At 37.1% G+C, this 27,202-nt stretch overlaps 1 protein-coding gene across 4 annotated transcripts in view; it reads left to right on the top strand.

The window, feature by feature from the left end:
- The window catches only part of LOC110029834 (nudix hydrolase 3), a 109,477-nt gene that overhangs the window by 67,609 nt on the left and 14,666 nt on the right, over window positions 1-27,202 (top strand). For all 4 annotated transcript variants that reach the window (XR_002294583.1, XR_002294582.1, XM_020732292.1 and 1 more), the window contains 5 exons: window positions 9,542-9,648; window positions 21,472-21,643; window positions 21,864-22,123; window positions 22,437-22,518; window positions 26,568-26,633. Coding sequence is in view for 2 of the 4 variants with exons in the window: in XM_020732292.1 (XP_020587951.1) it covers window positions 9,542-9,648; window positions 21,472-21,643; window positions 21,864-22,123; window positions 22,437-22,518; window positions 26,568-26,633 (687 nt within the window). In the remaining 2 variants the exon portion in view is untranslated. The remainder of the gene's footprint in view (window positions 1-9,541; window positions 9,649-21,471; window positions 21,644-21,863; window positions 22,124-22,436; window positions 22,519-26,567; window positions 26,634-27,202) is intronic.

Here is a 27,202-nt window from a genome sequence, read left to right on the forward strand (position 1 = left end):
TAAAAAGATAGGAGGATTTACACCGTACCGTACAGTAACCTCGGAATCCTAAATTGTTAGGACTTATAATGACACAATAGGGTTAGGCAAAAACTTAAATGTGATATGTGAGGGTTTACGTTGCACTAGGCAAACCACCTTGGAATTTTAAAAGTGATATGTGAGGGTTTACGTTGCACTAGGAAAACCACCTTGGAATCCTATGAGTTATTTAAACTAGGGAAAGTGATTAGTGATGTGAATGTGTTTTGATGTTGCAAATCCATCTTGAAGTGGTTCTTTAATATGTCATCGTCATGCTGCCCACTGTGTTCTTTTCGATCTTGTCGTCATAAAATCTTCGGATTTGATATTTGTTTTAATGGTACATGTGATCACTAGGTTTTTCTACACCAAGGTATAGTGTGTAACAAAACAATAAAACTTGCAGCATAAAATGAAAACATAGTATAATGTAAAGTAAAGAAGAAGAACAGTATAACATGCTATGAAATAAAATGTTGTAATGTAAATTAAACCTGTATATCTGGGAGATCTGTTGCTCATTTATGCGAGCTAGTATACACTGTATAAACAAAAAAAAATTGCCTGGAAAATTTGAGAAAATCGACAAATAACCCACGACGGAAAACTCAGAAAAAATCGATAAAAGAAATTTTCAAGAAAATTATCAAAATCTCGGGAAGATCCCGAAAAAATGACCGCGAGTGCTTTGCCCAATAATTCCAATAAAACATACGAAAAAATCCGAAAAGAGGGGATCGCAAGCACTCGGGTCGGGGCTAGGCTCAAATATAATATATTTGCACTCGATGGACGTCGAAGGCTACTATCTGTCATCCCAATGTATAAAACCCGTGGGCTAGGCTCAAATATAATATATTTGCACTCGATGAACGTCGAAGGCTACTATCGGTCATCCCAATGTATAAAATGTATAAAACCCGTCACTCAACTAGAAGGGTGCCCTACTAAACCTAACTTAGGAGGGTACTCCTTAGCCCGGTATCGATAATCAACAAGTGGAGAACCAAGTTGTAACACATTTAAAATTTATATTTTAGCATGCACATGGATTTCAGACTTATAAAAAGAAAGTTGTATCAATTTTGTAGTAAAAATATTGTATTTGTTATTATCAATTTGTTTTATAAATCAATTTTTTTTATAAATTTTTTTAAAAAAGTATAGTTGTCCACGAGTCGATCACGTCGTCTGACATAGAACCACCAACAATTTAAGAATGTACGGTTCCCTGCTAGTCTTGTGTCAGTGAATGATATTGTTATCCTACATTTTATCAGATCTCAGGATTGGGTCCTGATATCCTACGATGGAATATCATTCTGTTCTACCACTGGCGTGCCTTTGTCATCATCACCCTAAGCCCCAAAACAAAACCGACCTATTTGTGACATTGCTTGATGGTTTCATATATAACAAAAGACTGTATATGAACACTTATGTGTCAGACATAAGCACAGAAAATTGAACCAAGAAGCAGGGAAAAAAAAATAAAAATGGGGATGAGAGAGAAGAGGAAATGATCCACCCAAAAGATCGAAAGAATAAAGGGTGGAGTAACCCTCAAAACTGTGACAAAAAGATCTGAAAAAGAGAGCCCAAGACCCTTGAATCAATCCGGAGGATATCATCTTCTCAAATTTTATATAACTGGATCAACCCAAGAAGGGTATCCTCTTCAAATTTTATTTCAAATAGACTGAAATTGGCCCAGAACTAATGTAATAACTGCACCCATGGCTCCACCACGTATATGTATTCACACACACAAGCCTGAACCCAAATATAATATTTGTGTTCTCCAATCTTTAATGTTGAATCTCCAAACACTTTTTCCAAACAATAATTTCATAAGCTTTCAAATCCTTTCATAAATCCAACTTATATCAACTTCATGGTTCCCCAAAATAAAGCTATAAAAGCCTTTCATATTTCACAAAATAAAGGAGAATAATCCATAGGGGGGCAACCTTCTAGCCTTCTAGAAAATCGTGCCAAAATCAAAATCATTTAATTCCAACCTTCTTTAAAAAAACTTTTCATATCATATAAACATGAAATTATTCAGATAAAACCATATAAATGCTCATAACCAGGGGCAACAGAAAGGGACAGCCACCAACCCAACTTATCTCATGAAGAGATCACATGGTAAGGCTCACGGGTAGGGGCAGCAAGAGGAAGTCCACCACACGTTTAAGCTCACGGGTAGGGCCAAGAAAGAGAAAGCTACCACAGAATAAGCCCACGGGTAAGGGCAGAAAGAGGAAGACCACAAGGGCAGTAAACACAAGGTAAGCCTCACGGCCAAGGCAGCAGGAAGGTGATCATCATCATTTAAGCTTGAACCAACCATTTTCAACTTAAAAGAGCCACTAAAGAAAGCTCATAGCCAGAGGAAATGAGAAGAAAGTTAAGTCCCAAACCAACCACAACAGTAAAGCTCACGACCAAGGGTAGAGAGGAGAAAACCAAGCCCCAAACCCAGCATAGAACATCCAAACAGGACAAAAAGAAATCAGCTAGGATGCTCATGGTTAAAGGCGACCAAAATCACTAAACAGAAAACAGGCTTCACGGCAAAGAGAAAAGCCGCCATAAATATTACCACTGTGCTCCTTTAATATACATAAGAGAGTGAATGGACAAACTCACATAAACTATCTAGATTGAAACAATTCTCATTAAATAAGACATGATAATGAGTTGGTCTGCTCGTATCAAACATTTATACATAGAAGTAGATATTGAAATCATGAATTTTTGGATGACAAACTTGATTACTAATAAAAATCTCAGGAGAGATGTTAAAGAAGATCCTCCAACCAAACTGTGTTTAGCAAAGGGGCAAACCGAGCCCACCATAGGGCTGCAACAGAAAAGGATTCCAGACAAAACGCAATCCTAAAAGGAGCCAAACCGAACCCACTGAAGGGCCAAACTGAGCCCAGCACAGGGGCAAACTAAGCCCAGCACAGGGGCTAACCGAACCCAACGAAATGGGAAAAAAAAAAATAATTACCAGCATTCATTAATTTAACTGAGCCCAGCACAGGGGCAAACTAAGCCCAGCATAGGGGCTAACCGAACCCAACGAAATGGGAAAAAAGAAAATAATTACCAACATTCATTAATTTCAAAAGAACAAAAAAAAACGAGCCCACCAAATGGGCCAAAACAGAGAAACATCTTTCAGCTACAATTTCCAACCTAATAGAGTCAAAACAGAACCCATCACATGGGCAAATCAGGCCTAGCATAGGGGCAAACCGAACCCAATCCTCAGGCCAAACCGAGCCCACAAGAAAGACAAAACAAGGCAAAAATTCCCAGCTAGCATTAAATCCAAAAAGAAGCCAAAAACCGAACTCACCCATATGGGGAAAAACAGAGAAACATTTCCAGCATAGACTCAATCCCAAAAGAGCCAAATCGAGCCCATAAATGGGTCCAAACGGGGTAGAACTTCCAGCATTTATTTGGACAGGAATAACAATAATAAAAAGCATCAACATTTCATTTCCAACATGAATTCTATATGAACAAATATCATTTCAGAGTTCATATTCATGATTTCCCATGTATTTCGAGCAGAAAAGAAATGCAAGCTATCTTTCCCCTAAAAAATCATCATTCCTTTAACAATAAATTGATTTAGCAAGGAGAAAGAAGAAAAAAGGCCACAATTTCCGATTTATAGGCATAGGAATAATAGAAGTGTAAGAAGAAGATTTGCATAGGACAATAGATCGAAACATGCTACATGCTTTCCCTACAACTAATCAACATAGAACTTCTAAATCAGATCCAATAAAAGTATTAAAGGCCCAATCTTTGATATCAATGCTGTTACGAAATACCAGTTAAGACAAATCAAAGCCTTATGTATGCATTATCTATTTTAACATTTCCAACATGTGTCGAGCAGGGCAACAAAACAAAGAAGAGAAGAAAGAAGTACCTTGCTTGAGATTTCCTAAAAGAAAAACACAAAAAAGGGCACCAAGCTTTTAAACGCCCAACACACAAGGATCTAGCCGAAAGTGAACTTCAGTAGAGCCTCTCTTCCTAAAGGCTTCGAGAAACAACAACCAACGAATGCTCCAAACTCCCAACACACGAGAACCTAGGCAAGAAGAAATTTCGGCAAAACCTCTCCTCCTAAAGCTTCAGACAGCAAAAACCTCAACCTCTCTTTTTCTAAAAAAATTTTCAACAACCCAAAATAACACTCTAAGAAGCTTTTTTATAGGCAGAGAAGAGGGGGACAACCACCTACTAGCCTCACTGGCGTTCGAATCAAATAACGAGAGTGAATCGTCACCATGAAGGAGGAGAAGGTAAAGCCTCGAGAAGAAGAATGGTCGGTCAACTGAGCTCCCACGATTGGAGAGTCCGGAGGTCGAGCGGCCACGCGAGGAAGGAGAAGAGTCGAGAGAGAGATGGAGATTGCCGCGTGGATCAGCCATGGAATCTAGGGCACGAAGAGGGACGAGCCGAGCGACTGATCTAGCTGCGGGATGGGTCAAATGAGGAGTTAAACGTGCGGGTAGGGTAGGGGGGTTAGGGTTATAATTAAGATTATAAATAATGATATAAATATATAAAAATATTTAATATTTCAAAAATAAAATTTGATTTATGCATTTTCATTTGTGCGTCAGATTGTAGAAAATTGAATGACCTTTTTACGTAATTTTGACGTTTCGGACGCGCTGGCGCGGTCCGTTTCACAGTCGGAGGTCGTTTTAAGGAATTCATTAATTGCGTGCAATTTGTTGGTGTGTGAAATTATGACAATATGAGTGTCTTTTTCTTGTTAAAATTGGTGTCCCGGACGCGTTGACCAAGTCTATTTTTTCGTTGGAGGTCGTCCGGAGAAGTTCGCATTTTCACCCATTTTTTTTAAGCTCAATTTAAGTCCGATCTTGTGCAACTTAGTGAATTTTGTGCATTTTGTGTGTGTGTGTGATGATAAAGTCCTGAAGAGGTTTTCTTAGGGCTTGAGATCCTATTGGGAACTTCTTTCTGAGTCTCTACATGACAGTCCTTTACCACTCGATCATAGAACGATGGTTTTGAGATCATTAATGCGAGACATCACAAGAGAAATATTGGAATTTCTAAAAAAAGAGTGGGTCCCAGTTCTAGTTTTCTAAGATAGTCAATAGGAACCCCTAGAGCTAGATCCTAGGATCCTAAGGAAAAGGGTAGTGACCTTAAAATGAGGTCAACTGTATACTCTGTCTTATTATCAGAGTTCAATACATTCACTACTGCACTCTATTGAGTCTGGATTGTCTTGTGGAAATATTTAAAATAAACAAACATATCACCCAATTTTTCATCAGGTACAATCAAGTAACGAGAAAAATAATTATTAAGTCACCAAATGTTGACTGCTATTCATCAAACTTGTACAACAATATCCCCAAACATTAGAACGTATCATATCAAAAATACAAGAACTCTTATTCCTAGAATTGATATAAGAGCTCCTAGTTAGCTTATCAAACTCGCAAGCATCACATATAAGTTTTTTTTTTATTTGTCTTTCATACAAAGACTGATACAATCGACTCAATAAACTAAAACAAGAGTATCTCAAGTGTCTGTGATGTAACAATAATACATCTTCTACACTCCTCTCAGAGCTTCCTGCTCCAGCACTCTCTACCATGGATATCAAGGCTTAGTCCCAAGTGTTCGGGCCATCTCTTTCTCTTGGAAGATCCTTTTTGGAAGATCAAATGAAATAATACATTTTTTATGGAGATTAATGACACTAATAGATAAAATGTTCTCCGGAAAGGATGTACCATGCAAAAGATTGGACAAAGTCATATAATTGGTACACAATACCGTACCCTTACCAACTATAAGCTATGTTGTGCCATGAACAGTCTGGACGCTTTTTGAAATTGCTAGGTGAGTATATGAAGAGAATTTTTTAGCAGCACATGTCACGTAATGAGATGCACCAGAATCTACTATCAATTTTGATGATCTTTTGATGGAAATAATGACAAGAGCGTGTGTATCATGAGCGCCTTTGTTAGAGTAAGCATAAGTAGCAATGTTACCCCTTTCTGACAACGAGATGGATGCATCCTTAGCCCCATCACATGGTAATTTTTGCTACATTTTTAATATCTTCAGAAACTCACGATCCTCATCAGTAAAGACCACAAATGTCTCTTCCTCATCCCCTGCTACCATCATAATATTTTGGCAGTCTTATCTTCCACCTCTTTGACCACCATGACAATGACCTCTAAACTAACCTCCTTCACCCATCTCTCTCCTTCGGTGGCCTAGGACAAACCTTGCTCAGATGGCCTACTTCACCGTAGTTGTAGCACTTACGAGTCTCCCCGTGGGCACCTGTCATACTTTAGTTCAAGTTAGCCAAAGTTGATCGCACGTGGGCACCTGTCATACTTTAGTTCAAGTTAGCCATTGATCGCGTACTTGGAAGTCTACTCAGCTCAAAGTGTTCCCTCATACGACTGTCCTCCTATATCATCGCAACAATGACCTCATCTAGTGACCGGATATTCGCCAGGGCTAGGAGGACTGTTCTCATTTGATCAAAGGCCAGATTTAGATGAGTTAGAGAGTGCATGGTCCTCAATTGTGCAAAGATTTTCTCCCTATTACAACCCATATCATCGTAGCTCGACATCGGTGAGCAGTGATCAAAATCTCCCCACAACCGCTTTAGATCTATGGAGTACTGAATCGATTTTTTACCTTACACCATAACCTTTATCTCGTGTTTAATCTGGAACACCCTCATGTTGTTCTCAGCCCCAACATAGATCTTCTTCAGCTTCACATAGCGTCCCTCTCCTTTCGAATGCGATGATGAGACAATCGATGTAGCCAGGTGTAAAGCAAGGTGGGTGTGGTCCTCTCCTCATCCCCCTCATTATTGTCACTTTTTTGGCTCGACTCCTGTCAAATATCCCTCTAGTTTCTTCTCTACTGGAGCAGCTTCTATTTGATGCGACGAACTCAAATACGTGACAAGTCCATCAAGATGAGTAAGATCTCACTTTACTTTCATCGGGGTACGTGTTGAGGTAGTGGCTCTCGTCGTGACACTAAATCTCTGTATGAGCCTGATAAAGTCCTTCCTCTTCTTGAACTGTTCTTGATCTATCTCATCATCAAGGTCGATATCCTTCTAATATCAACACTTTCCTCGGGATTCGTGGGGTATTGCTTTTCCATAAGGGCTCCTTCAACTGGCGGACAAGTTCTTCATGATGTGGCGGCCAACTGGAAGAGGGAGAGGCACGACTGAGAGAGACAGAGAGAGCGGTGGTTGGGTGAGAGAGCGGTGGTTGGGTGAGAGGAGTGACGATCGGGAAGAGAAGAGCAACGGTATTGTAACGATGGCTAGGGTTAGGGTTTAGCTCTGATACCAACAAGAAATAGTTTCTCTTAAAAGTTGTTTTATTCATTAATGACTTGGGCATATATATAGCCTTACATCTTTCTTATAAATAAATCTCTGGATTTCTTCAATATTTTCTATTGAGCAATTTCGTTACCTAATTATAAATGTACAGCTGTGAACAAATGATTAAGTGCGGGTCAAATTGTCTAAGGAAGGTCAAAAGTGGTAAATTGTTGCTAGGGCTATTTTAGATTTGGATAGAGGAAATTGTTGAATGCTGAAAAATTGCATGAGATGTTTAAAGTGAGTTGCAACAGGGATTGGTGGGTGGTTACCAATGTCTACGATTAAAATTTCATTGTAGTTGTTACACATTAAGGATGAATGCAATATATGAGTGTACATGAGTGAGTTGGTGAGCATGATTGGTATCATTCATATATTTTCTATGTCATTGTCAATTCATGAAAGAAATTGTTACTGTTAAAAAAAGTGGTCATGGCAGAAATTTTTGCAATTAGTGCCAAGTTAATGCATTAGCACATAATTATTTGAAGAATTTACATGCATACCACACAATTATTATGTATTTACATATCTAACACCCAAAGTTAGATATTTATTCTTATTATTACTTTGATGTCGTAAATATATGTATGAAAGTTGCACTTTAGATAATGATTTTTTCTTATTAATACTTTGTTTCGCCTGCTGTCAATTCCAAACTTCTATATGTGACACAATTCTCTCCAGATGTTCCCGCTCGAATCTGCTTTAGACTCTTTCGCTCTATCTGTTCTGCTTCCGTTTGTTCGATTTTTATGGATGTAGGACTTTTCCTTCCTAGTGCTGCAACTCGAGTCCGCTCCCGATTCACTAGCTCTAATTCATGGTTATAGATCCACCTAAGGCCACAATGCTACTCTGATGTCGTGTGAATCCCTCTTATTGTTGTCGCTTGCGCCTACTCCATATATCATCTCTCGGGCCAAAATTTTTTTACTTTAAGGGCCATGAATCTCCCCTCCATGGACAAGAAACGCTCTCCCTCTAATTTCTCGTCCAAGGCATTATTTTCTTGACTGTATTACTCTTCACGAAAGTGAAACTCTTGTATGCCATGATCTCGTTGTTGTGTTCCCAGGTAGCTTGAATCGCGATTATATTTATTTGGTCACAAGGGCGTACGATCTCGCCGATTTGAAGTGTATCGTGATCCCATCATTGGCTAGACTCGCGACTGTATTGTGATGTTAGATCACAGAGCGACATGAAGTTATGTTGTGATCCATCGTTGGCTTCTAGCTAACTCAAAGCGCGATTGTTTTGTGTGGTCCATTCACGAATGCGGCATTCTGTATGTGGTGATTCCTTTATTGCTTACCAACTAGCTTGAATAGCAATTGTTTCTAGTTTCGTTGACACCTGTATGCACGGCGATCTCGTCGGTTTCCTAGAATGATTCCCATAATTGAATGCTCAGATACCAATTTGATAGGAAATAGATGAACTTCCAGAGAGATCAAGACAAACAAAATATTTTTATATCTCCAACACTGAACAACACAACACAAATATATAAAACATAAACACCTGCAATTTGAGAAGTAGATTTCTCTCAAATCCAAACCCTAAGATCCACTGTTTGAGAGATAGACGTCTCTGCCAAACTCTAAGCTTAAGATTTAAGACAATAATCACACATATCACATAGCCTAACCCTAAACATATTAAGCCTAATTTATACCTCACAATAATAAATAGCAATTGACTAAATTATCCTTTATACTTGCACTTAACATAAGTGCTTAAATTCTTCGCCGGGCTTAGCGTCGGTCTAATAGTTGCTTTATATTTCAATTTTTTTAAGATTTCGCCGTGTTAGGTTGTTTTATTCCAATTATGGAAGGCCTAGTAATTGCTTCTCCATTTTTGGTCAAATCTGTTGTAACAATGGTGCCACTTAGATCTCTCTACTTCGTCTTTTCTTCCTTTTCTTCCTCTGCTAATTCTTTTTTACAACTACGCTTGAAGTTCTCACATTTGACATACTGTTTTTATGATTAATGCTGAGAATGTTAGTATCTTACATGGTGGATATTTTTGTCTCAGGTTTGGTGCGGTAATTTGTCACTTAGAGATTGGTTGAAGGAGCAATCCAGTACTTCAGACTTCAGCAGGTTAAAATGGATGTATTATTCTATCAATAAAAGCCCATGGTAAATTCCTATTGCGAACTTGTCTTTCTTCGTAACGATACATAAAATGCATTGTACTTGATTTCCTGACTAATTGTAGGTGGAGAGCTTGGGTGTATTTCATAGAACTCATCTTTTATTTGCATGCCATAATTTACAAACATGTAATCACTGTGCTTAATAATTTGTCTGTTAAACAATGAATATACAACGCAATTATCATCAGTTGAATAGGTATGTATGTGCGCCACAACTGCTAAGCCTGCAATTTTTTTTTTAATAGAAAGTCTGGGCAACGGTGTATTTATGATCACTACCAATTTGAACTTGCTTTTCTGCTATGAAGCAAATTTTAGCGATGACCTTGTTATGTTCTTTTTAACTTTATGGTCTTCACTAGTATTGATGCAGTATGGGGCAGGAATTCGAGAACACGGGAAGCGGATGTGAGTTCTAGCCGATTCTTTCCAAAGGGAATACCGCCTCCTTCAAAAAAAGGGGCCAACGTATAGTTTTCCTAGTGTTATATATTTGTTTTTGTGATGTCTTGGAGGCAATTTTTGTTGTGTTTCTATTTGGGACAGCCATCGGTATCTCTTTTTTTTCCTTCTATGGTTGTATTCAAGGTACAAGTGGTGCTCGTTCCTGAGGTGTTTTCCCTAAAACCCGCCCCCCATCCCCCCTTCCCCCTCCCCTCCCCTCTCGCATCTTTTCCACATCACTTTTCGTCGCTCTCTGTAACCCCTTCCCTGTTCAACCGCCCGTTACTATTTTCCTGCATTTTTCTCACTTTCCAGCCTTCATCTTCATTGTTGTTGATGCCTATGATCTCGGAGCTAACTCGACCCACGACGACTGAAACAAATATTATTAAGCAAAACCAGTAGAGGTACAATTAAGACTAACAATAATGAAAATAAAACAATGAAGACAAAACTAGCAAGATCCGGGCGTGGATTAAGGAGAATATCTGTGGATGTCGGTGGCAAGGTGGGTGTTGGTCGGTGGCTGGAAGTGGTGACAACAGGTGAACGGCCCAATGAGCGGTGGCTGACAGGTGGAAGGAGGGTTTGGGGGCTGCTGAAGCAAGGATGGAAGCAGGTGGCGGTGACATTGGAGCGAACAACAGGTGTCGGCGGCTGTTGGAAGGGAAGGCCAACTGGTGTCTGTAGGACTAGAGGGGAGCAACAGATGCGGTTGGTGGATGGAAGATGAAGGGCAATCAACAGCAGCTTTCACCCCATGACTGCTGGGTAGATGTTGGAATCATCAAACAAAAAGAAGGGTGTTGGAAAACATGACAAACGTGGGCAGTGGCTGGAGGGTGAAGGACAGCAGGCTGTTGCAGTGTCAGGAGGGTGTCAGCAACTGGTTGGGAGTTGCTGGAGGAGCCGACGACCTGCTAAGGTTTTGACTAGTGGTAGCGGGAATGCGATAGAACAACAAAGATAATCACCACATCGGACCAGTTACAGAGAGCACGTTCTCGTCGTCAGATACAACCCTCAGAAGGGAAAAATGCTTGAAGCAGCATTCTGAACTCAGAAAATAATAAAAGACTGTCTTAACCTAATCAAACAATACATATATATAATGGAGATTAGTAAATAAAGTAAGCAATGCGTAGAATAGGAAATAAATAGAAAAAGAAATGGCATAAAATAAGTAAGGAGCAGAATAGGAGAGTCATATAAAAGGAAGGGGACTGGAATAGGCAAGGAAACAAATAACATGAAAAAGATTGTTGGTGGGGGGGGGGGGGGGGGGGGTAATTTCACCACTAATTCGACTCTCTAGATTGCGGTCGAGGGTACTCGCCATAGGGGTCTCATTATCCATCTCTGTTATTCTCTGTTGTAGTAGATGGATTTTCCCTTATATTTCATCTTGGTTGGTGTTCGATGGGTATTTCCTCAGGGGCATGGTTGAAGATTTCGGATCTGCGGAAGAAGAAAAGAAAAAACAAAAAAAAGAAGAAAAAAATGAAGAGAGAACAAAAAAAAATGAAAAAAATGGCGGACTCTAGGGAAAACTAGGATAGGATTAGGGTTAGGCTAGCTCTGATACCAAATGATACTAGAGTTGACTCAGCCCACGATGACAAAAACAGGTATTATTAAGCAAAACCAATAGAGGTACATTCAAGACTCAAACAATAATGAAAACAGACTAGTAAGATCTGGTCATGGACTAAGGAGAATATCTGTGGATGTAGATGTTGATGTGGGTGCTGACTGGTGGTTGGAAGTGGTGACAACAGGCGGACGACATGATGTTCTACGACTGACAGGTGACATGAGACGAGGGTCCGACAACTGCTAAAAAGGGTAGGAAGGCTCAAGCGGCGGCAACGCTAGAGGGAGCAGTAGGTTCGGGCGGCTAGTGGAAGGGAAAGACCAGTAGGTGTTAGTGAGACTGGAGGGGAGTAGCAAGTGTGGGTGACTGCTGGGAAGATGGTTAAGTCGTTGAACAACAAGAACGATGCTAGAGAGCTCGGCAGACGTGGGCAACTGCTAGAGGGTGAAGGGTGACTGGTGGCTGTGGTGCTGAGAGGGTGTTGGCGCTCAACTAGGTGCTGCTCGAGGAGTCGACGGCTTGTTGGGAGCTGTTGGAGTGGTCGGCGGTCTACTAGGAGCTACTGGGGTTGATTGGTGGTAGCGGGAAGGTGGGAGAACAACCGAGATAGTCACCACCTTAGAGGAGTTACAGTCGAAACACATTCTTGTCGTTGGATACAACCCTCAGATAGGGAAAACATCAGAGGTAGAATTCTAAACTCAGACAATAATCAAAATTGTCTTAACCTAAACAAATAACAAATATATATAATGGGGATTAGTAAATATAACAATCAAGGAGTAGAATATGAAATAAATAAAGTAGGAAGGGGTATAGAATAAGCAAGGAACAAAATATGAGAGTCATAGAAAAGGAAGGGGAGTAGAATAGGCGGGGGGCGGGGGTCATTTTCGTCCCATGGCTTGGGCGACTGGTCCAGCCTCCCAGCTCTCTGCCTTCACTATTGCTGCTGTTCTGGCTCTCTACTTTTGTTATTGTTGTTGTTCCAACCCTCATCTTTGCCGCCATCATTGTTCCACCCTTTATACTTGGTTGCCGCAATCCATAAGCCCCTCTAACCATTGATTTCGTGCTGCCAGCCCACTACCTCTATGCTGCCGTCTAGAACAGCAAATATCTTCTGTACACTCTCCTCTACTCCACCTCCTGACCTTACCGCCACCTTTTCAATCCCTTGGGAACCACCACCACCACTCTATATTCACTCTAGTCGCGTGTTGTGTGTCGTGTTTGTTGTTATTTTTTATTTTCGTTTAGTTGGTTGTAATTTTTTATTTGATTTGTGTAATAATATTTGCTTTTCCCATTATTGTTAGTTAAGTCCGTTATCACTTAGTATCAAAGTTAAACTAACCCTTGTCTTACTCTAGGGTTACTGAAATCCACTACTTAACCTAAACATTGCTAAAAAAATCTTTCATTTGCTGATTTTTCAAATCAGCCACCCAATTTTTTTCTTTCCCACCCGAAATGATATCCATGCACCCTCTTCCACCTTTCCGAACCTAAAACTTAACCACACCACCAAGGAGACATTTGCTGGAAACCTGATCAGGAGGAAATGGCATAATGTCACTTATGAAAAGTCCGCAAAGAGATGGCTAGGAACTTTCTATGAAGGTTATGGAAGGGAAAATCCTTCAGCTGCAACAGTGATTCACTTTAGCCACCTGTTGTGTGTCATGTTTGTTTTTATTTCTTTTTTCTGTTTGGTTGGTTGCAATTTCCTATTTGATTTCAGTAATAATATTCGTTTTTCCCATTATTGTTGGTTAACTTTGGTATCATTTGATATCAGAGTTAAACTACTCGGAGTTATCGATACGTAATCCAAACACCACTTAAAGAATCTTCCCCTTGTTGATTTTCAAATTTGCTACCCAAATTTTTCTTTCTCACCGAAATGACCCCCATATACTCTCTTCCACATTTCCAAACCTAAACTCTGGAGACAATTGTCAGAAACCCGATTTGGAGGAAATGACACAATAACATTTATGAGAAATCAGCAAGGAGATGTCTAGGAACTTTCTATGAATGTTATGGAACGTGAAATCCTTCAACTACAGTAGAGGCTCGCCGCCTTCAAGAGGAGACAATTCAGAGTGGTCTCCCAAACAACGTTTGATTCTAGAGATGAACCACAACCGAAAAAATTTGGCATGAAATATCAAAAAAGTCAAGATGTTGAAGTAAAGGTCGATTTACCATATTGTGGCAACCTCATGGATCCGGAGGAGTTCCTTGAGTTGTTATGGATAGTGGAACGTGTCTTTGAGTGTCATGATGTCTCACCGAACATGACGATGAATGTAGTCGCGAGCAAGTTAAAGAAGAGTGCATTTTTGTGGTTGGAGAACTTAAAGATTCTTCAATAGATAGAATGGAAGATGTTGCTTATTAAAAGCTTCTATTTTTTGAGTTGACATGTTCCATTGTAATGAACTAATAGGTTCACAAAATGATTCTCCTTCATGAGTACCCCTCAGTGAGGGAGGTCCAACATGTTAGAGATGAGAATCTTTTGCATAACTTCTGGAAGATTATCTTGAGTTATTTGGGTATTAAAGTCAGTTCGGCTGTGTACCCACCTACAAATGATCAGACAAGATGGATGAATCACTGCGTTGTAAATTATTTTTGGAGCTTTGTGGGAATGAATATCCTATGATGAGATCTAATTGTCACGATTCGACCCTGTTATTGGAATTAATCAAGATTAGAACAGACTATTAGATAGTGAGAACTAAATTTTCTATTTTTGTTTGTAATTTAACAAATATAAGAGCCACAAATCATATTAAATTAAAAAAGTATATTTAAATTTATCTCATTTTTAGTTGTCCGCATATTCTATAAACATTTTTTTTTTATCCTTAATCTTTTAAATTACTTAATTAAATTTGAAATATTAATTTAAAATAATAGTAAGCTAAACAATGCTCTATAAATCAATTGAAAAAAAAGCAATATACTTGTCAGTTAAGTTTTTAATAAATTAATAAAAATATTTGATGTTATTTAAAGAACTTTACTATATCAATATCATTATACATCTGTACAACCGTCATATGAGTATCGTCTAAAAAGTGTGTCAATTAAGACATATCAATATTAATGTCATTTTTTATATACGTGCACAAATACTTTAGTGTTCACCCACTAGTATTTTTAAGGGATGACCCAATCATAGTCAGTCATGCACATACAAACAGTCAAAATAAACATATCATTCATATATTCATCGCATTTAATTCAACATATTATATAAAACATACACCGAATGCATAAGATTAAGTAACTACTAACATTCAGAATAATATGAACGATAAAGAAAAAAATAGCTCAATTAGAGTAAAGCATATACAAGTGTCATTAATTGCAAAATAGTTGAGAACAAATAAATTATTACAAGTACTCGCATTTATCTTGATTAATTTGCTATTTGTTTTTATGTTGATTCTTCTAAAATTGAAATCCTAAAATAAACATTGTATAAAATTTAATTAATTTATTATTTTAATAAATTATTTTTTCATATTTATTTTATGTAATCCAGTTATATGTATATATATATATATATACATATATAATAATAATAATAAAAATATACATATATATGTTATATATTTATAGAGTTCTTATTAAATATTATAATTACTGAACTCACCTGTAAAAAATACTTTTCGTGAAGCCCATACCACGCTTAGACGCGAATCATTCGTTGCTCTACGTTCGATTCCCTTCCACACAAGATGTTGACGCCTCCTTCCTTTGTATGTCAACAACACCTGCGTTAGCACAAGGGAGAGCTTTTTCTTTGATACACTTTAAAATTACCTGTTTTTAATATACATTTAATGTTCATTATATGCATATTTTTGATGATATTGCACTTTAAAGGAATATATTTTGCATGTTTTTGGTTTCAAAAATAAGAAATGGATTTTGAGAGAAAATGAGGGCAAAATGGAGCAAAATGCACTCTTATTTAAAGAGTGATTGAAGGAAACTTCAAGAATTGCTTGGGGAGAGGATATAAGATAAATACTTTGTATTTGTGTTTTAGTTTTTATTATCAAGACATGACTTTCAATACAAATCATGTGTTTTTATTTTATTTCCATGAATTCTGAGTAGTTTTTTTTTATTTCTCCTTGCATATGAGAATTAATCAAGTGGGATGAGAATGATTTAAAGATTTCTTATATTTTAAAAATTGCGATTATATTTTCATCAATTCTTCATTGACTTTGCAAATTTACCACTAGTGAGGTTAAAACTTGTTGAGAAACATAATGACATGGGAGGACTATGATTTCACCCAACTTGTGAATGTCACACTCACCTTACAAGGAAGGCGACCGAAATTTAAGGAGATTTCCAATAGATAGGGAGATAAATGTTGATGGGCGTAAAATTGATGTTTCTAGTTTTGACAGACAAGATTCTTTTGTCGATTCGATCTTGAGTTTGGATCTAAGGGATCTTAGTAGGTTCTATAGAGAGGGCACAGTGGTTAATCTAGAAGTGAGAGGCTAGAATCCACTCTGCACTACTACACAAGCTGAAACAAATTTAATGTTAGCCCATGTTCTTTGCTAGCACCGAGAGGGAATAAAGAATATGTAGGCTCCTTTTTGTCACAATACATCATTTCATATATTTAATCATTCAAATCCTATACCGATTAAGATCTCTTTGTAAAGGGAAATATCTTTTCTTAATATTCGAACTCTTTTAATCTTTATTAGACTTTCAAACTTTGTTCTTACTTTCTGCTTAAATTTAGATTGCACATAAATTTAGTTTTAATCATTTACAAATATTTCGACACCATTCTTCTATCATTTTTATCTGCAATCTAGATAGAAGTTTTTCTAAGTCATTATTAAAGTTACAGCTTCCTTATGGGTTCGATACTGGGGTTTTTAAAGAAAATACTATATTACTTGAAACGATACGTATACTTGCGTAGTACCTCTAGTGTGAAGACTTATTATTTCTTTTCTAAATCATTTTATTTATTCACACTAGGTACTAAATATAATTTGTGTCAAGTTTTTGACAATCTTTTGGAGTATAAATATCTGCGTAATTGCAGGTCGGGTCATTCTTCCACTGCATGCGAAAACTGGCTTGCACGTTTTCCTCCCTCTACCTCGGGTGGCGGCTCAGCACAGCAATTTGAACAATCGGCGTCGTAGCCTCTCTTCCTTTTCCCTGCTCGACGGAAATATCGTCATACAACAACATTATCTCCGGCTAGGATGATGCTCTAATTTGTGTCTGGACTCTCGCACTTGTCGTTCGACTCCTTGGTAAGTTTCTGCCTCTGAAAATTTATAGGACGAACATCCTTTTGGTTTCCGACCCCTTTACTTCCTCTCCCTCCCCATTCGGTTTCATGACTCCTCAATTCTTCTTCTTCATCGTCTCGTTTCCTCTTCTTTAGTAACTGAAACGGGTCGTCACAATCTTCCCCATTTATAAAAGTTTTGTCCTCAAAATTTATAAACATACCTCAAGTCATTTCTCATTAAACATATCGACATTTGCTATCCATGAAACTAGAGGTCTTTTCTTGAGATGAAAAGTAATCATTGTAAGGATAGAGACCCAATACAAGACGACTCAATTATACTTTAGATAACAATACTAAAGCGAGAAAGTATGTTAGGAGAACACTCTAATATATAAGAAAATGCCAAACTCATCAGACCTCATCACTATCAACAGTAGAAGGTTCTTCAGGCTCACTATGAGCAAGGGAATATATTCGAGGCCGAGCAGGCTGTCTTGGTTGACCTTGGGTAGGAGCTGAAGACTATCCATTTCTGCCCACTTGCAGCCCTTTGTGAAGGAGCTCCCCCTAATTTTGTATCTTCCGGTCGATAGATGAACAATATCTTGTTATATGTTCAGGTTGACGACGCCAGTAACGCTTTGAAGCCCATCAAGCATTTACCTTATGATGCCTTTTGCTTTTGACACAAATATCCCCACGTCGTACCACTGGTAATTCCACCTGAATTGTTATTGGACTTATTCATGTTTGATGTCTTTGATTTATCCACATGTTTTTTTTTTCTTTTGTACTCTCCTTGTACATCTCCTTATGCTTCCGAGTAAGCTAATAGTCGATCTCCACTCTTCTAGCTCGTTCCACTAATATCGATTATTCATCGACCCCTAAACAAAACTGTAGCACTTTTCTTCTGCATCAGCGATCAAATTTGACGCATACCTTGATAGTGCGGTGAATTTTGCCTCCTACATAACTGTTTTCTTCCTACTATACTAAGAAAGATTGATGCCAACGAAAGCCCAGGCCACCATGCGGCCACCATGAAAAACATAATTATTATTACTGAATTCAAAAGGGTACAAACGAGACATTATGAACATGAAATAAACCACAACAACGTACAAATAGAAAGGACAAGACGACACTACGAAAATATAAGATAGAAAGCAACACAAAATATATAAATGACCATCTAGGAAAGAAGGACAAGGGTGGGGGTCGGAAAAGGGATGACAATTGTTGGAGAGTGGCAGGAGGGAGCTGCGGTGGCCTGGGGCAGCAGCAGACCGGTGGAGGGGTCTAAACAGTTGGGCTAGATAGCAGTGGTGACAGACATCGGGTGTTGGACAACAGCTGTGACAGGCGTCGGTGGTTGGACAATAGCAGGGACAGGCATCAGGTGTTGGACAAAAACTGTGACAGGCGTCAGTGGTCGGACAACAGTAGGGCAAGCAACAGCTGTGACAGGCGTCGGTGGTTGGACAATAGCGGGACAGGCATCAGGTGTTGGACAAAAACTGTGATAGGCGTCAGTGGTCGGACAACAGTAGGGCAAGCTCGGGAGGGGCTGTCGGCGATAGGGGCTGGTCAGGGAGGGCCTTGGCGGAGTGTTGGAGGGTGCAGGGATAGCTGCGGAAAGTGCCACACAACAGTAAGAAATTTGTCAGTGGGGCTGGCGGCAACAGGATAACGGCTTTGAGACATCGAACCGTAGCAAGGAAGGTGGCGGTGGGGTTGAGGGCAGCAGGACTGCTACTAGAATGAGGAGAGAGGGCCTGAAGGGCAGCAGGAAGAAGACTAGAGGGCGATGTGCGATTGCTGGAATAGGGGTCGGAGGGGCTGTGGAAGGATGAATGTCTCGTTGGGGTCGATCTACAGAAATGGTCCCCATCTCGGAAGAGTTACAGCTGGAGCACCTTCTCATCATCGGTTACAACCCCCGGAGGGGAAGAATGCCTCAAAGACAGTACACATAAATCCGTAATCATCAAAATCTTTCCTAACCTTAGCAAACATGCATAAATATGAGGGGGCTAGTAGGTAGATTAGGTAAGTAGAAGAAAAGGGAATAAATAGAGGGTGATGAGAAAGGAAAGAATTTGAAATTGGGATAGAAGTGGAATGTTGTTGATAAGGCAGGGAATCAAAACGGGTAAGAGGGACTCGTTATTATTGTAGCAGCTACAGTAATGAGTCTGCGGTACTGTGACAGCTACAATATCGCGTCCCAAATTTTGCTCCTGCGTCAAAGACATGTTATTGATTTTCATGAAAATTGCTACCATGTCGAAACGACAAACATTGTTACTTAAACTTCATCGGGGGTTTTATTTGTGTTATGTCTGTGCATATTTGTATTAAAATGACAATGAAGTAGTGAGGCATTCAATTTTTTTTTTCATTATTTTTCTTTTTTTAAATTTTTTTTGGTTATCTTGATTTAGAGAGAGAAGGGAAGGGAGTAAGAGTCGAACATTTATAATGAGAGGAAGTGAATGAGATGGGCAGCAGTTTTGCAGCAGGGTTTCAATAGGGCTTTAAATAGGATTTTGCCTAAATCATATCAAACAATCAAAATAATAACTTTAACCATGCTGAATCTTCAATTCTATTTCTCGAATATTATGTCTGGGCTTAAATAAAATAAATAAATAAAAACTTTGTCCAAACCTTCTCTCAGAGAGCATCTAGAATGGCTTGTGAAACCCCTGGAGTAGAATGAAGCTGATATCTTAAAAAATGAGGTGTCCTTTGGCGTAATTATTAGAATTTCATCAGAAACCATAAAGTTAAGTATGCTCTTATGGGAGCATTCTTGGGATGAGTGATCTCCTTCGAAGTTACACCACTGGGTACAAATAGTATCAGAGCATTACACCAGCTTGAAGATGGGTTGTAATTTTCATGTGGAACAAAGTGCTACATCATGGGAGCTATTCTTGAACCCTATACGGGATAAAGTGCACCATGGCGGGAGTCAACTCTTAAATATGTAGGGATTACCTTTAGAATCCTATCTACCTGGTAGATGATTGCAGGTTAAGAAAACTAGCGAGGATACCAGTTGTATAAGTGGGAAGAAACTCCTTAAGTAGAATGAAGTTGAACTCTTAAATATTGAGGCACTTTTTGATGTAATGATTGGAATTACATCAGAAACTCCAAAATTAAGTGTGCTGTTATTGGAGCATTCTTGGGATGGGTGACCTTCCAGGAAGTTATACTAATAGGGCAAAACCACGAGGATCATTAGGCCAAAGCGGACAATATCTCCATGGATGGTAGTTTGGGCTATTACACGACATACCCACTTTTTCACGCAATGCAGACCCTGTTGATGCCTTCTCTGGTGCGCCCGAGTTTCAAATTCCTCTTCTTCACAAGACATTAGATCTGCTATTGCTTTTTCTATCAAGCTCTCCTCATTGCTTGTTTATAAGCTTGTCCAGAGTTTAGAGTAGGAGTGTTATGGGGGAAAATGAGTGTAATGTGCGTGAAAGAGAGATTGAGGGAAAGAAAATAGAGTATTGGAATTGTGTTACCATAGGGAGCAGGTATATATATATATATATATATTTATATATATATAAATAGAGGACCGAATGACACCCTCTCATCCTTCTTAGGGTTACAAGGTGCTAGCGATGTGATGCACGGCTGCGGGGATGTAAGGTATATCTTTATTTATTTTTTTAAATGGGTGAGCCTATGCTTGCTGCCTCTATATTAAAAAAGATAGATTTTTTTGCTGCAGCGGATGGTTGGGAACTTGTGAATTATCGTTTATTGCATGTGCATGTTTTTGTGTATCTCATTCTAGGTTTCTTCAATAATTATATGCCCATACCAGTCCTATATCAACTTGATTTTGTCTGAGTTTATTCTTGAATTTGGATAACATTCACTGCATTTGGGATGCTACGTTCCTATACTACAGTTTGCTAAATTTCTAAAGGTGATCATTTTATTTGACTGTAACTTTTTATGAGCTTCAACGTTTAAGTGAAATTTCACAATTCAGTTTAAAAATTGCTTTGCTTGATAGGTTTTTAACTAGTTCTTTTGAAGATTCTAAACCTGGTACGCTAGGCTGATTCTTGGGATATGAAGGATTTTTTTGAAGGCATGTTGATCATGCTCTAGGCATATAATGAAGTATGCCATAATTAGTTTGGAGTTGGTGACTCTATTATCCTTATCATCTGAATGAGTGGATGGTTTAAACAAATCCTTTTCATGTAAAACTATTCTATCCTCCTGCCAATATGTGATGCTGTTGTATATCTGTGGACCTGGAAGCCTTCCTTCGTATTTAATTGCGTTTACAGATTATATATTGTTGCTAATTAAGAAGGAAGTATTGACGGGTTACGGGTTACTGCTATTAGAAATAATATTATGTTTTCATGTTTAAATTTACTTTTTTTTGGTAATTATGTTCACCCCCTTGCTTGCAGGTCATGCATCGATGAAAACAAGGCATTTTTAACTACTGCGGATTCAGCTATCAAATTGCTTGAGAATTCCACGAGAACTACTGCTGGTTGGAAAGGCCTTGAATATAAAGTTGCATTTCCTTTGTTAAAGCCGCCTGGTGCAAATTTTTATCCGCCTGATATGGACAAAATGGTACGTATCATGAAAAGTAAATAAAAAAAAAACTGAGCCCATATAACTTTATTGACTGATTTGCCGCACTTATAAAATAGTACTGTTCATCTGGTCATTCACCCTTGTATTCAGATTGGTACGAGTATTACAATGCGCTTTAAAGCTAGAATTCATTATAGGCAGTTAGATTTAATCTTCAGCAAGTTACATAATGATATAATTTTTGCTGCCATTTTAGGAGTTTGAGAAGTGGATGATTGGCCTAACAGAAAGTGAACAAAAGGCTGCTACAGGATTCTTCAGTGTCATTAGGAGGCATGAAGATTCTGATTTGGATTTATCTATCAAGGAGTCAGATGCAGACAAGCTTTCAGAGTCAACCCAGCTGTCTAACTCAAATGGTTTGTTTGTAGTTCCATATTCTCTAGAGTATAGTGAATTCCTTGGGAAAGCTGCTGAACTTCTTCATAGTGCTGCGAAAAGAACTGATAGTTCAAGGTAAGCATACATATATACTGCCCAATTCCGATGTATGTACATGTCTAACACCTAAAAGTTACTCTCTACATTTGTTCCGCCCAAATCATTCATATCACATAAAAAAAAAACCATCATTTTAACTTAAAAAAAAAGTGAAATACAGATTTTCATGCATGCTTAATGTGGATGAGAGTAAAAGTTAAAGTTAGGTGTTAGATATTGAAATACATAAGAATTGAGTGGTACATCTTCCTACAATATATGTACGAGCAGCTTTTATATTGTGTATTGGTTTAAATTTCAATGATTCTTTTTTCTTTGATATCACAAGCCTGAAGAAGTTGCTTAAGACAAAAGCAGATGCTTTCTTGTCAAATGACTATTATGAATCTGATGTTGCTTGGATGGAATTGGTTAGTATATTGCTCTTTGATCATACCTGATCTATTTATCGTTGGCATTTTTGTATTTGTGCTTGTATTATGGAGTTGCATCTTTTTTTTTTAATGTGAAATAATAGCCATTAAGAATATGCTTTGAAGCGCGGACACGTCAAAACAAGTGTCGTGCTCGTGTCAGACACGTGTTGGTCACGGTCACAACTCCGACACGGGTCGATACGTGTTCGCCACACTATTAATCGCCTCAGAACTCTCCGTTGAATCCAACATGGTTCAGACACCACTCGACACAGCGCGGCATTGACAAAGAATCTTAAATTTGAACTAAATCAAAGCGGAAGCTGAAGCGGCAACTCAAAGTCAAGGTTGTGGTGTTCTCGAAGAGTCCCCATGGCATTGTTTTCAATAGCCCTGATTTAAGCTAGCGACAAGCAAGCCGTCATTGGGCGTCACTGATCGAAGCAAGTGAGTCGTGGAGCATACCTAATTGAAGCAAGGAGCCTTTGATGCAATCTAAAACATCATCAACACGATCCAGAGCTTTGATGCGATCCAAAGTATTCACGCGATCCAAAGCCCTTCTTCCCAACATTAGGGTTTAGCAACCAGGAAGTTCCTCCGCCGTACGATATTTATGTTGTTTTGTTTTTTCATTTTTTTAGCTTGTTTTTGTGTATTTTTTATTTGAGGGTTTTCACTTATGCATGTTTGCATTTAACATGCATATATTTCTACCTTACATTATTTTTTTTCTGAAATTATCTTGTAAGTTATATAGAGAAATAAAATTTAGGTGAAATTATCATCTTATATAAGGATAAATCACTAAAAAACTTCATGGGTGAGTCGGCATTAATAACCATATAATCAAGTTGTCTATGTTTAGTGGCTAAGTTGCAATACTAAATTTTAAATTCATTATAATTTAACATATCATACATTTGCATTAAGACAACTAAATCATGACTTCTAAAATACTTAGGTGGGTTTAGTTTTGTCTAGAAATTAATATAAGAATAAAATTTTTGCTTTTTTTTTTGAACTTAATGTTTCAACTTTTAGGTTATAGGTTTTGCTTTCACTACGTTATATTTAGATTAAAGGCTTTACTCTAGTGTTAAGCCTCATCTTAGATATAAGCTTCAAGGCTAGTGCCTTTAATTATACCATCATTATTTTGTTTTACCTAGACTTTTTTAATATAGGATAGTTTTAAGTTCTTTTCAGTTTCTAATGCTCCTGCTCTTCTTCTCTAGTTTTTAATTATACCATCATCATCTTAGATATATTCTGGAAGTTGGGTTAATTTCTTTACTATAAAGTTTAACTTGTAATTTCTTAAATTTGAGTAATTACGAAGTTAAGCACGAGTTACTTGCAAACATTAAGCTAAATTCACAACATAACATGTGTCCATGAGATTCTTCACAAATATTCATTCTCTTCAAACATGTTCACTCTCTCTCTCTCTCTCTTTCTCTACACACACACACTCACACATGCGCGCGCGCACACACACACATATATTTAATTAATAGGATAATTTCTTTAAGTGCCTCTATTTTGATTGATAGCAATCTCAAAGTGGACGAGACAAAGTCTTTATGAACATGTGTAATCAAATTAGAAACAATGGGATCAATTGAAGCATGACACACTAAAGAATTTTAGTGCCGGCTTTGCCAAGAAAAATTTGAGAGAACATATTCTAAGGTTACAGTCCACCTGTTTTGACAACTTGGAGTTGGTATTTGAGTATACCTTAAAATAACTTCAAAATAAATTCAACAAGTGGAGAAGTTAGATGCTAATGCGGAGCGGAGAAAGAAGAATATTGTATTTAAGAAGATTTCACTTCCCTGTTCTAGACAAAAGTAGATCCAATCTGTTGTATAGCTCTTAGTCAAGTGATTATTTATTTAGAGCAGAGGCGTATGATTATGGTTAAAAAAAATGTCAGACACTAGTTTTATTGCAAGAGCATTTAATTTGCAAGATAGAGATTATTTATATGAGGAAATTACTTGAATGTTTTATCAGTAGCTACTTTATTTCATTTGGCAAGAAATTCATTTATAGTCCGTTCTCATTACAGCCAACAACAAAATCACTAGATATATTCTTTCGGGTTATAATCTGTTAAGAACAACCTTGCTTCAAAAAGAGATGCTGATAGAATGGTTAAGTCTATAAAGGAGATTCTGAATGAGAAATAAGTTACCATAGTTTGTGATGTATGAATAGATGCACAAAGAAGACTTCTTACTAATTTCATGGACATCACATAATCCAAATCAATAATTATAAAAGCTATTAACCATGGAGGGGCGTATAAAGATAAGTTTTATATTGTCAATTAAACTAAAGAAGTAATTATGGGCATAAGCTCATCTAAAGTAGTTCGAGTAATAACTGATTATGCACTTTTGTGCAAAGCTGCAAGAGCTTTGATTGAGGCTTAGTATCCTCATATGTTTTGAACTTCTTTGTTGTTCATGCATTAAACTTAGTATTAAAAAATACATGTGCTCCAATAAATATAAAAAGAAATGAGACCACTTATGAGCAATGTAGCTAAATAAATGACATTACAGAAGATGTCAATATTATAAAACCTTTCATTATTAATCATTCAATGAGATTGTAAATGTTCATTAAGCTTGTAAAACTAAAAGTGTTAGCTTTTGCAAAGACTCATTTTGCTTCAAGTATGGTCATGCTTAGAAGATTCATAAAAATAAAATATGGGTTACAAACAATGGTGATTAGTGACAAATGCATAATGTATCTTGAAGATGAAATAAACTTGGCAAAATTTATCAAGAAAAAAATCATGAATGATTTGTGGTGGGATAAATTAATTATATTATTACTTTTATGGAAATTGTATATGATGTGATGAGATTGGTTGATACAGATAAACCATGTCTTTACCTTGACTTTGTTTTGTAGAATTCTATGATGGAAAATGTGAAATGTATTATGTAGTGATACGGAAGAAACAGAGATAATGAAGACTCTACTTTTTATAAAGTTGTTTATGGTATTTTAGTAGAAAGATGGAATAAAAGAAACACTCCTATTCATTGTTTAGCTCATTCTATTAATCCAAGTTTTGATTTGATTTAATGTTTATTTTCTATTAATTTAAATTTAGATTAGTTTTGTTACTTATAGGTGTTTTTTTTATTTTGTATTATAGTTACACTTTGCTAAGTGAAGTTCCAAATCGTTTAACTCCACATAAAGTATGAAAATATTAATTGAGAGAAATAAATGCTTGAATATGATTTTTTCAAATCTTGAAAAAAGATACATTATTAATTTGGAGTTTGCTAATTTCTTTGAATTTAGTAGTGCTTTCACTTATCATGGCTCCATAGTTTCTAGATATTATTGATGAAATGGCATGGTGGATGATTTATATAGCAAGTTTCCCACGATTGCAATGTTTAGTTTTCAAATTGTTAGCTTAACGTCGCTCATTTTCTTGCTAATATTTCTCTTAATGAGCCATGATAGAAAACGGTGTTTTTCATTGACGATGGTGAAGACGTTATTGATTAGGGTAAGGAAGCTAGCACTGATGATGACATCACTATTGATTGCATTAACTCCAATTAGTGATGATTATATTGTTATATTTTTATTTTATTATGGATGGCATTAACTTTAAGTATTTCAGTGATTTTTTTGATATTTTGAATGTCATTTTGATATTGCAAAAAACAACATTTATCATTATAAAGTTTTCTTAATGATTGTATATTTTGTTTTATGATGTCTTCAGTAGAAAATATTAAAAATATATATTTATATTAGTAATTTATTAATTATAAAAAAATGTGTCAATGTAGTATCGTGTCATACTTTTTGCAATTTTGTTGTGTTGTTTTGTATTGTGTTGTGTCCATGTCCCCGTGTCCGTGTCCCCGTGTCCGTGTCTATGCTTTGTAGAGAATATGTTAGCAATCTCTCTCTTCTATAATTCCTACTTTTTTTGCTTCTAACTCAGAAGAAACGTTTCTTACTTTTTACCTTTGCTTGTTATTCTTTTTCAGGATTCAAAATTGGATGTAACTATTGGACCATATGAAACATATGAAGACGTGCTTTTTGGATATAAGGTACATCTTGGTTAATTATGCCTTTTCAGTATTGTGCTGTCACTTAGATGGCTGGATATAAAATTTAAATCATCATTCAATCAACTAATGTCCAACTTGTTCTTTAACTATTGCTTATATTTATCTTCACTGATTTTATTATTTAATGTCAGTCTTATATGGCCTTTTAGTTGGTCTTAATTTCAGGTTGTAGTATATAATCGTCTTTCTCCTGCCCTTTGTGGGTAGGGCTGTCAAAAAAACTCTTTGTTCGTGAACAGTTCGTGTTCGGTTCGTCAATGAGTTCGTGTTTGATTCGTTCGATGAGTAAATGAGACGAGCATGAACAAACTTTTTTCATTCAGTTAGTTAAACGAACCAAACACGAACAGTGATGCGTTCGTTCGTGTTCGAATCGTTATTGTTCGAAATATAAAATAATTTAAAATAATTATATATAAATAAACTTATGATATTTAAAAAAATTAAATTTTATAAATTATAATATATAATAAATTAATAATAGTAATACACTAATATACTATATTAGTAATATACTAAAATAAATATTATATATTTATATAATATAA

The sequence above is a fragment of the Phalaenopsis equestris genome, unplaced genomic scaffold, assembly GCF_001263595.1.
Source record: "Phalaenopsis equestris unplaced genomic scaffold, ASM126359v1 Scaffold000606, whole genome shotgun sequence".
Taxonomy (NCBI): Eukaryota; Viridiplantae; Streptophyta; class Magnoliopsida; order Asparagales; family Orchidaceae; genus Phalaenopsis; species Phalaenopsis equestris.